Raw genomic sequence first — 12,164 nt, forward strand, 5'->3', positions numbered from 1 at the left:
TAGTTGCAAACCACCTCATAAATACCCGAATTAATTTTACCATATACATAATGTGCAGGTAATAACTTTTTTACCTTAGTTTAATTTAAGTAATTTTGCGTTATCAGTGATAAATTCTGTTTATTACGAATAATATTCATCCAATATTGACAAAAAAAATCACACGTAACTGCACTTGTAGGCACAAATTTTAAATTGATATTGAAAACATAAAAATGGAGACAATAATGCATGATTATTAAAAATAATCTGTTGACATTTGAATTTTCAATTAAAATTTTAGGTACTGTTTTGTTGAAAATTTGCACAAGAATGGTTTAATGAGCGGTGCCGAGTACAGTGTATTGGATGAATGGTTCAAATGGATCACAAGCAATTTGGATGTAGGAGTAGATGTGTTTGGTAAGTGGTGTAATTTGTTTCGTATAATTAGTGAAGCATGAAAACTTCCCGTCATTTAAATTCTTCTTTCTATTACATCATTGTTTTAATTTGTTGTGCAAACATCATTAGTCTCATTTTTCAAAATTTCAAAAAATATACGTGAAACGCTTTCAGTTAATTAAATCGTAGAGCTCTCTTACCCAGGACTCGAGAAGTTCCTAAGCTACCTTGTGGCTAAGCGGTTAGTGTATCGTTGGCCAGGCTTAGTGAGAGACGGGTTCGATTTCGGGCGGGAGCCCCGAGTTCAGATTCAACGTTAAGCTGTAGGTTCACGTCTCATATGTCATAGATACTAAAAGAGACGCTAAACTAAAACAATCAAATCAAACCAAATCGAAAAATTCCTGGCACCGGTCGCCATGGCGACTGGAAATTTTAGTATTCGCCATTTTTTTTATGTTACTATTCTCAGGATTTACCTGCCAGAAGAGAGGGAAAAAATACTTTTTTGGGATTAAACTTTTTTCACAAAAAGCCGAAATTTTGGGAAAAAAATGAAAATTTTCGCTTATTTTTGCTTTTTGTTACTTTCCTATTCAAGTACCACCTTTGTTTTCCTGTAGTAAATTCTACAATTAGAAGAGTATTCTCACAATATTCACTACTTGTGAATCCTATTTTCATTCCGGGACAGGCTGTATTGATTGATTTTCAAACTGACACTTTAATTGCCTAACCACTGCCTGAAAGTTATACATCTTGTATGTGTGGTACGAGTTGCCTAAAGTCAAACTGGCACACACAAAAAATCTTAACAAAAGAGAGACTGACCAAAGCTTAAAACTCACTTTATTTTAAATTATAATTTGTAACTGTTTCGGATATCTAGCATATCCTTCTTCAGACACTATTGAAAATAAATGAAAATACAGACATATATATAAATATTGTTATGACAAAATAGAAACTTTGTCATAACAATATTTATATATATGTCTGTATTTTCATTTATTTTCGATAGTGTCTGAAGAAGGATATGCTAGATATCCGAAACAGTTACAAATTATAATTTAAAATAAAGTGAGTTTTAAGCTTTGGTCAGTCTCTCTTTTGTTAAAATAATCAATCCAAAGCCATGAATAGTCTTACTAACAAAAAATCTATCATAAACTAAGAAACAGATATAGAAACAATTTAATTTTGTATAAAATTTCGCTTACATTTCAAACACCGCGTGCGTGGGTTTTCTCGGGGTTCTTCCGTTTCCTCCCACTTCCTTCATTCCACCATTTCATTCATTACTCATCATCACCGTCTCCTTTAGCCTAACCGGCATAACCGTGGGACGTAAAACTCAAAGATTTCATTTTTTTCGCTTACATTTCGTTCTTCGTTTGGAAATACTATTGTGAGCTTCAGATATTCTATTAGAACGTATAACATAAATTCACTTTATAAAATCTAAATTATTAACGGCAGAGTTTGACGGTAGCTAAACTTCATTATTAACAGTATTACTGTACTTTCTTACTGTCATCGTGTCAATATGTTTGAAATAGAAAATTCGGGTATTGTGTTTTCAACCATGTCTCCCTCGAATTTTGATGACATCAATTGAGCTCTTTCCTAATTGTGTGGGTAACGTATGTGCTTTTAGTTCGGGAGATCCGGGTTCGATTCCAGTCTGGAAGTCATTTGGTTCGGATTCCATGTGAAGCTGTAGATCTACGTGTCGTATAGTCATGCTGCTGAAAAGGACGCAAGAACTCAAATGAAATTAAATCAAACAATCTCAATAAAAGCTGTGTATATAGACAGATACACTTGTTCTGCATAATCTTGTACGTAAAGTATCATTAGCTCCTAAAACGCTACTAAGTGATGTTTTAGTTGTAAACGATAAAGTTCCACGAAATTGTTATATTTTTAGAATAGTTGTTGCGAGCACTAATTAAATTTCGTACTAAAACATTTTTGTCGTTAAACATTACCCTGTTAACTCTACAAACAGTTCAATGAAACTAGAAAACCCACAAGTCTATTCTTTTTTTAAAGGGTTTATTGGATTCTTGAAGTTCTCCTGTTTTTTTCATTAGAATATAATAATTAAATGGTTTTATTTTTGTGTTTGTAGTTAGTTAGTTAAGCAGGTAGGTCTGTCTTTATTTAATTTCTTTCTTTCCTTATTTATCTATTTATTTATAATGGCAAAAACCTTTCGAACGTATGCACTGTTAATTCTTTAATAAAATTGAAAAGTTCAAAAAAGCCCAATCTTTCTCAGACAAAAAAAACTGTGGCGAAGCCCTTGCATCTCCAACTGCCAGTAGTACTGATTTTGATAGTCCATCCCACTGGCCCAGTGGTTAGCGCAGGTGCTTTTGGTGTTCGTTTTGCTGAGTTCGATTCCTAGTGGGAGAGCAAAAAGTTTAATTTTACGAACATTTACTTTTCATTAATCATCTGTCGCCTGTATTCTAAAGGGCGTAACCGTATAACCGTGAGACGTTAAATTAGAATTAAATTTCAGTACCGATGTTTATATTCTTGGACGAATTAGAAACAAATTATCATAATTTCGTTATAAAGTTCAAAATTTTCAAATTATCTTAAATCTTAAATATATTTAATTTCCTTGAATTACGAATATCTATTATAGTATATTGCTTTGCGATTAGCTTTTTAGGTAACAAAAGTTTGTTGCTTCCAGATTAACCGTATCATATACGAGAAGAAGGGTTTGTAGGAATCGCGACTGAGGAATTGTTTTAGCATGGCGACAGGAAAAAAAAAAATCGTGTTCAAGTATAATTTATCAGTATAAGAATCAGGTATTAAGTCGGAACCGTGTGAAGCGAGGGGGTAAAATTTCAGAATCTGACAAAATTACATTGAATAGTACTTTTTATACCAGTATTAATAATTTAAGGTCAAACCATTTAGACCGAGTTAGATTTGCAATTATTATGGCGCCTAGTTTTCAAAAGTGGCTATTAAGTCAGAAGAAAATCTTTCCTCTTACTGCAAAAAATGACACGGAAAAATCTGATAGTTGGACTACCGGGAAGTCGAATCTCAATCTCCAGATTACCAGGTGGATGTTCTACCAACGGAGCTACCGGTTTACCGTGTTTTTAAGTTACTTGTGCAGTTACTCCCACAAAATGGGCGTTTTGATTTTGTATTTCAGGATGTTTTAGCTTATTCTTCCCACCCGTGGGACGTTAAAAAGATTTCATTTCACTTTTTTTATTCTTCCCACAATGCAAATTGCCACCAGATGGTTGCTTATACGGGACTTGCATCAATAACAGGAAAACCGGTCATGTCACTTGTGGCTCAGTAGCCTTTGCCAGTACAGCTATCATGTTTATTCTTCTAGATCTCCCTTGTGGCTATGGGAATACCGTGTGCACTTTTGGCATTGGAGACTTGGATTCGATTCCCGGCGAGAGCTCATATGGTTGGGATTTCTCGTTAAGCTGTAGGTGCGTCTCGTATAGCCTCACTGCTGAAAGAGGAACCCTGAACTCAGATTATATCTTTCTCCTCTTAAAATTCCATAGCTGCTGTTCTATGATACTCCATGCGCAGTTCTTTGCAAATGGGGTATCTACCTATAGACAATATTTTTTTTTTTTTTTTTTTTTTTTTTTTTACAAAATGTGCAGTTCGGATCTCACGTTAAGCTATCGGTCTACATTGTATATAGCCTTGGTGCTGAAAGTTAACTAGGAAATGAAAATACGCTGCTTTAATTGTTATTGCAGTAACAGTTTTTCGCTTAACTAGGAAATGAAAATACGCTGCTTTAATTGTTATTGCAGTAACAGTTTTTCGCTTAACTATGAAATGAAAATACGCTGCTTTAATTGTTATTGCAGTAACAGTTTTTCGCTTAACTAGGAAATGAAAATACGCTGCTTTAATTGTTATTGCAGTAACAGTTTTTCGCTTAACTAGGAAATGAAAATACGCTGCTATAATTGTTATTGCAGTAACAGTTTTTCGCTTAACTAGGAAATCAAAATACGCTGCTTTAATTGTTATTGCAGTAACAGTTTTTCGCTTAATCTTCGATCTTTGATAAAGATTATTGTAATGTATACGAAACACACACACATACAATTCGTATATGAAACACCGCAGGAGCTAGGAAGATTTTTTCCGCTCGTATTCTGAATGCGCTACAGGATTGATATTTTAACAGTCTTAAACTTAGTAAATATGTCTTTCTTGATTTTAAATCCATGTGCTATCAAACTGTTGTTTCCTTAGCATTGATAACGACATAAAGTAATGAAAAAGAAATCAAGGAATAAGTTAATAGATAAATAAATAAATAAATGAAAAACTCAAGAAGGAGCAAGCAGCACTAGTGATCTGAGAGAAAGCAGAGGACACACTAATAATCTAAAAGAGATTGGATAAAATTTACTTAGTGTTTAAGTTACTTGACTTTTTTTTGTATACAAATTTAAAATAACTTACAATTTTCTGTTAACAGTCTACTTGCGATCCAGTCCTGAAGTTGTCTACGAACGAATAAAAGCAAGAGGCCGCAAAGAAGAAAATTTCATTCCTTTGGAGTACTTGCAGAAGCTTCATGATCTCCATGAAAACTGGTTGTATTATAAGAAATCATTTCCTGTTTCAGCAGAGGTAAATTCCTACTGTATTTTCGGAATAACATATTTTTTTTTATCTTAGTGCAGACTAGTAGACTTATAAACGAAAAATTATGAGAATTAAATGAAAAAGAGAGTACTGTTTTGCATATGTACTTGAAAGGACTATAGTGCCGTGTATGATCTTGATGACATATTTTGCTTAGGTCCTACACCATTTGGATCTGTATAGGGGGATCTAGTAGCTAAATATTTTCGCTGGAATTTTCAGTTCAGATAGAAGTACAGTTCTAACTGATGCTGTGTTCCTTGTGTTTCAGTTGTTGTAAATGCGTATCTCAAAGGTTGCGTAGGATCAGCTGGTCAGAATAAGTACGAATTAAACACCATTACCAGATCTGTTCGTATTTGTACTATTCTTTTGGCTATCCCGGGACCCTTCAAGAAGTTTCAAGAATGTTGAAAGCTTTTAATAAATGCTGATAATTTCGAAGGCAATGGAGTCATTCTTCAGGTATCTGAGAAGGCCCCTAACAAGTATTTGTACTAGTAGGCCTGGGAACGGTAGGTAATAAAGCAATAAAAAGTGCAGAGGTCTGGGAACGGGAGGTAAAGAAATAATAAGTGCAGAGGCCTACAAATGGGGGTTAGAGCAGAGGGGGGGGGGGTAATAAGTGCAGAGGTCTTCGAAGCGGGAGGCAGTGGAGCAATAGTAAGGGCAGAGGTCTGGGAACGGGAGGGAATAGAGCAATGATAAGTGCAGAGGCTTGGGAACAGGAGGGAATAGAGCAATGATAAGTGCAGAGGCTTGGGAACAGGAGGGAATAGAGTAATAATAAGTGAAGATAGTGTGCTAACAAGACCCTTACTAATTTTAACGTATCATCTCACTTATTTCAAATTCTGATTCCTAAATAATCCTTGCTTTTCCCTAGAGCCTTGTTTACAAAGGATAAAAGCAAGAGTAATAAAAACATCAAGGAAATATAAACGAATAGTCTGGAGTCCATTCCTGGAGGCCATTTCAATACTTCTGATGGCTGGAAACTTTTCTCTTGAAATATATCATCGATTATTTTTTATTATTTATCATTGCTGAGAAGTTATATATTGCTATAAGAATATTTTGCGTATTTACAACTCAACTGTTAGACGTGATTGTTTAGTAGAGTTGTTCCCAACTTTTCGTGACTAACGACACACTTTCTGAAAGCTCGCGACATGGTGAAACGCTTGCTTGATTTTTTATTGATAATAATATAAATGGTAATAGTTTAAAACTTAAGTTTTCATGACGTATGTAGCATTGAACATAGTTGGTGCCACTGGAGGCGTTGACTGATGCACTATTTCAGAATTGATTTCTATTAATGATTGTCTCATGATTTTTAAAGTATAAAATTTCGCGACACCCTGTGGGAGTGAGCGACACAGCGGTTGCGAAAGATTAATTTAGTGCAATAGATGAAAACAGTCAAAGGAAATTGCATTAAATTTGCGTTTAAGATTGTACTTGTTACTCTTAATACATTGGAATATGCCAATATATTATCTTGTTGCAGGTTATTGTGCTGGACGCTAATAGTGATATTTGTCAGATAGAAGAAGAATACAAGAAGTGTGAGTTTCTTTTCCAAAGGACTCCATTGTCTCCTTCTAAAGGTGTAAATAAACTTAATGGTGAATCGACAGCAAACGGTGGAATATTTCACACCGCACCTACTACGCAATAGAATTACAGCTCTTATAATAATAATAATAACGAGATAGTGTAAGTATTATTTTAGAGCAATGGATCATATGAAGTCTATCAAAGGTACCGCCAATGTTCCAAAGCATGTTCTAATTAATTAAATTAATTAGAGCAGTTTACAAAGTAATTTTAATATAAATTCTGAGAAATAAAACAAGATTTATGTTTATTTAAATCATAGGCAGGGAGCAGACGTATTGTATATAGTTACCACTTGATGTGTTCGTACAATGGAAATTAGACTTTTAACCATCAATAATTTCAGTCGGTATTTGTCGGTCTTGCTCATAGTATCCAGATGATGATTTTGAAACACACAATATCTTTCTACCTTTTAATGTCTCTCTAACTTGAGTAAAAAATTATTGTTTGTTCTAAGTGCATTTATACACACACCTTTTTAACTAATAGTGAGGTTTCACTAAAGTTAATTAGAAGGGAGCCTTAACATCTCATCAAGACCTACACTCATAGATCTCGTCTGGATTTCCTGAAGATGATCAGTGATTGAAACTATAGATGGATAAATGAATCTAATTTCTGTTGCACAAGCATATCAAATGGTAAAGTATTTGAATGTTGTTAGTACTTATGAAAACCGAGTCGTGACGAAAGTGTAGTAAACTCGCACTTTACGTCTCTGTTATGTGCAGTCAGTTAAAAGTGAATATTTGTAGACTGAATATAAAATTCCTGCTAAGTGCCAAAAATGGAGAAGTTCGGTTTAATGTGAAAATGTGGTGTATGTGCCTAACATTGCTCAGTAAACAACGGGCTCTCTATTACTCACTGTGGAACTAGTTCAAATAATCCCCAGAAGAATTCGCATAGGTATATGTCCTATCAGTTCTGAAGTAAAATCTGGTCTTTTTACTCAACATATTCATTTTGGCATTTAGAACGGATTTTATAGTCAATCTACATCTGTCATCGCATTACACTGTTATTGGATACTTCATCCAGTGTTAGAATTCAGCCATAGTTAGTTGCTGAAAATATAAGATTATCAAATATTGAAAACATGTATAACGAAAGAAAAAAATTAAAAACAAAAATAATTTTTATATAAAAAGTGTATATTTCTAGAATATGCTTAGAGAAAATATAAAATAGAACCCCTTATTAAAGTATACTCTTTAATCAAACTGTTAACTACTTAGTAATTTGATTAGATCAGCTTTTGTAGTTGTTGATTCTTTTTTTTTTTCTATACCTATATCCATAGTATATCTATTTATCCAAAAGAGTTGCTACTATCTATGAAATTGTATGGTAAATATATTGACATGTACTTTCTAAACCTATATTAAGCTGTGGCAGTCGAGTCCATTCTTACAGGCATTGTATCTTCGTATGAGCAGTTCTGTATGTCTGCCTTCTACCAGTTCTCGTCACGGAGGTTAGAAACTATTGTAACAAAGTGGTATGCAAATAATATAAGAAAACCCTGTGAATATATTGAGAAACTTTTTTTTTTTTTTTTTTTTTTTTTTTTCATACTTTCAGATTCTAAAATAATGGGAACAAGGAGTTCATACTGTAAGACAATTACCTAAATAGTAAACTGATTAATTGCCTACAGTATTTTATGTAGAAGTGTCCGCTTTAAACTTTTGCTGATAACCACATGTGTGAGGCATTGTTCTTTGCGTGTGTGTCATATTGTTATATCATATAGTTTTATCTACTCCTTTAAAAAGACAAATATTTTGGTTCCAGGGTTCTCATACGAGATTTGTTGAATTTGTTACAATCATAAAGCAGACATATTTTTTGTTTTTTTTCAAAACTGATTGAATGCTTAAAAAAATATGTTTTTCAAATATTAACCAGAAACTACAAATCTTACTCTCAGTGCTGTGTTCCGAACTGAACAACCGTCGAATTTTGCTTTCCTTCTTTAGCAATAATTGTAAGGCAGAGAAGGCTACAGTAACAATGTGTGTGTGTGTGTCTCTGCTTTGAACTATTATCTACAGAAATGGTTCCAAGTAATCTCGTATGAGGACGCTGGTATTCAAAGAAACAGTTATCGATGTGCATGTATATACAGTATATTGTCTGAATTTGTCTTTTTCTACATTCGAGTGTTCAGCGTGTTCACAGATTACAAAAAAAAAAAAAAAAAAAACCTATTATTATTGCTTGTAACTTATGAAATAATTATCTAGAACAAAATTGTACTTACTACTGCGTTCACTCTACCTTTAATTGGATAACGGTTTCTGCATCCTCCAAGTAAAGATGAGAACTCCTTCGTGGCTAAGCGGTTAGCGTACTCGCCGTCGGCGTGGGAGACCCTGGTTCGATTCCTGTCGGGATCTTATATGGTTCGGATTCCACGTTAATCAGTAGGTACACGTCTCATATAGCTTCGCTGCTGAACGGGACTTAAACTCAAAATCAACTTTAAGTAAAGATGAACTGGACACAGTTGTGAGTATAATTTTCTTCTTGATTGGAAATAAATGTATAATTTGCATATACATTTAACCTATCACGGGGTAGTTTACCGTTATTTCAACATGTGTGGATTTCTGTGTGCACTATTGTGTTGTAAGACTTCACATAAGTACTGTTACTTGAGTTCTATTTTTAAAAATCCGTATATTATGACTCAAGGAAGGTAAAAATCGGTTAAGTTGATCTCTTACCTGATCTGGTTACATATATATATACACAGTGCCATGTGGTTAAAATAAAGTGCTGTTAGATGTCGTGCACAACAGAAGTGGGTGAAGGCTGCTTTGAAGTTCTGGGTGTGGGGGCAGAATATAGGAGTAATTCTTAAACTTCGGAGGAAACGCATGCCTTGTGTCTTGAAAATCTGAAGTTTCTGAAGTTGTTCTGAACTATGTCTTTATTGGAGATGAATTCATTTCTTATCCGTAATCGAGTTCAACCCCAAACTGTAGGAGTACGTCATGGAGAAATTGCCAAAGAAGCACACTCCGTGTATTTTAAAAATTGAACTTTTTTCTTCCTTTCAGGAAGATATTTATTTATTTATTTATTTATTTATTAAATCGAGTTACTTTATCGCTTTTTCCCATGACTGATTTCAATTCTAATCAGCAGGAATAATTGTTAAATCACAGAGATATCATATCAGCGATTTAAAAAAAAATCATATATTTTCTAAAGTGGAGATAAATCCTTTCTCTTATTATTAGCTAATTAGAACTCGAAGTAAGGCTGATAGGTTTGTAATCTTAAAGAAAATATATACCATTGAAAGTTATCAAGGAAAATTATTTTGTTCTCTAATTATAAATGTGCATAAAGTTCCAAGTGTAAGGGGCTGAATTTAATTCTCCCCTCATTTTTACCCCCTTATTCTTAGGCAATGATAACACTCCCTCTAATTAAAATCGGATAAATTTTGCGAAAGTTATCATGGAAAACGCATACATACATGCATATTGAGTTGAATGGGAAGCATGCTTATTCTGGTTTCAAATATTGGCCGCGATGGCTCAGTGGTAGAGCGTTCACCTCCGGTGCGTGGGGACCCTGGGTCTATCTTAGCTCGCGTCAAGTGGATTTTGTGGTGCACAGACACCGTGCGCGTGGGTTTTCTCGGGGTTCTCCCACTTTATTCATTCCACCAATTTATTCATTTCTCATGATTACCGTCTTCTTTAGCCTAGCCAGTAAACGTGGGACGTAAAACAGATTTTATTTCATTTTCGTTTCAAGGTAAAACTGGTGCTCAATACTCATTGTACTGCAACTTTGTTGAGACAGATATGATTGGTGGATACATGAGAGAAATGGAAAATCAACATATTTAATAGTTCTACAATTCGTACTTAAAGTTACTGTATCTAGCCAATGCTAAGGATATATTTATAAAATAGAGTAGGGTTAATTTTTGTTTATCATTGAACTACCCTTGTGTAACAGTATGACATACTCTATCAATTCGTGAATGAAGGACAAATTGTATTTTATAAGACACAATCCACACATACATATTCACATATGATGCTATTTTTCTTCATGACACGGACTGTTTCAACACCCTTACTCTGTTATTCGACAAGTTTCTGTATTAAAAGTAATAATGATGATATAATGTGAAGCCAGAAATGTTGCAAGTTCTGTTTCCTAACAACGAAGTTTGATCATCAAATGTTTCAGTCCACTTCTACGATTTCACTCGTTTGGCTTGCTTCATATTACTTCATCATTCTTCTGTAAATATCCCTCGGTTTGACGCCCTCACCGCGATTCTAGTGCGTGGCCTTTGGTACATGGGTTAAATTCCCGGTGAGAGAGCTTTAACATTTGATCTTAAACTGGAACCACGTCCCATATAGTCTTGGTGCTGAAATGGGACGCTAAACTGAAACAACTAATACTTTTGTTCCGCATTTCCAACCACAAGTTTATCACAGACCATTCCTTTTAAGTGTAATTTTCTAATAAGACCACTTATGTTTGTCGTCTTGTCGTTTGAATGACGCTTGTCTTGCTGTCAGCATACGGTGTTTCTACGCTGTGGTATGTCATAAGTCTACATTTAATCCAATCCAGGCAATTTGTTCTCATTTACTGAACTGTCATCGTATATTATTTTATGACAGATTGGTATATATATAGTATGGAGGGATAGATAATGGAGTTCAGAGTTTTGAGCAAGGTAAAAGTGGATCTGAAAGATAGAGGGAGGCATGACGGCACGCCGTCCCCCGTGCCTATCTTTGCTCATTATAATTTTTTAGAAAGTAGGACGTCATAGATGTTCCCTGGAAGTGGAGAAACTGCGTCCACCCCGCGTTCCCTCTTCACTTTTACCCCCCTGCACAGTGGTCCAGAAACCCCCAAAACCTGGCCAAAAACCAACTCTTTAAAAATAGCAAACAACCAAATATGTTTGAAAGTCAATGACCTGGGGTATTCAAACCTACCTGGGTCTTAAAGAAATTGTCACCCCTTAGTCAGAAATTGACTTCCGAAGTGAGAGTTTGACCTTGTGCATTAATTACTGAAGATTTCTAAGTTAGCGCCAACAAAGTGTGAGAATGTTTTCTACCTAACCTTCCTGTAGCCAGGTGGAATAAAGTACTTTTGTCACATCTATAAAGATTATTATTTATGATGATGAGTTTAAATTACAGTGTAGCTATTAAATTTATCGATTTACAGGGGATGAAATGCAAGTAAGTTGGAGCAAGAAATGTTATGTGTATTTTTTTGTTCTTGTAGAGTTATCTTTTGACTTCCACGTACTTCCACTTTGATGTCGCACTCTGGAAGTAGTTCAACTCTTCCTCTTTCAGAAACCGTAAACCAAACTTGCTCATTTTTGCTCGTCTGTGAAATATTTTTTGTTGTAGATAAGATTCATTATACAAAGTGCCAAATTATTTGTATTTTTGTCTTCTATTTTTCAG

General features: G+C 34.5%; 1 protein-coding gene across 4 annotated transcripts in view; it reads left to right on the forward strand.

Moving 5' to 3' along the window:
• LOC145684765 (deoxynucleoside kinase-like) overlaps positions 1–12,164 on the forward strand; it is a 35,720-nt gene that overhangs the window by 16,552 nt on the left and 7,004 nt on the right. For 2 of the 4 annotated variants that reach the window (XM_081757139.1, XM_081757157.1), the window contains exons 4-6: positions 284–402; positions 4,892–5,046; positions 6,575–7,837. In XM_081757139.1, coding sequence (XP_081613265.1) covers positions 284–402; positions 4,892–5,046; positions 6,575–6,745 — 445 coding nt within the window. In that variant the 3' untranslated portion in view covers positions 6,746–7,837. Of the gene's footprint in view, positions 1–283; positions 403–4,891; positions 5,047–6,574; positions 7,838–8,271; positions 12,159–12,164 lie in introns of those variants that run through there. The other 2 variants (XM_081757152.1, XM_081757144.1) reach the window with 2 other exon arrangements.

This window comes from Thermobia domestica, chromosome 1 (genome assembly GCF_964235325.1).
Source record: "Thermobia domestica chromosome 1, izTheDome1.hap1.1, whole genome shotgun sequence".
Lineage (NCBI taxonomy): Eukaryota > Metazoa > Arthropoda > Insecta > Zygentoma > Lepismatidae > Thermobia > Thermobia domestica.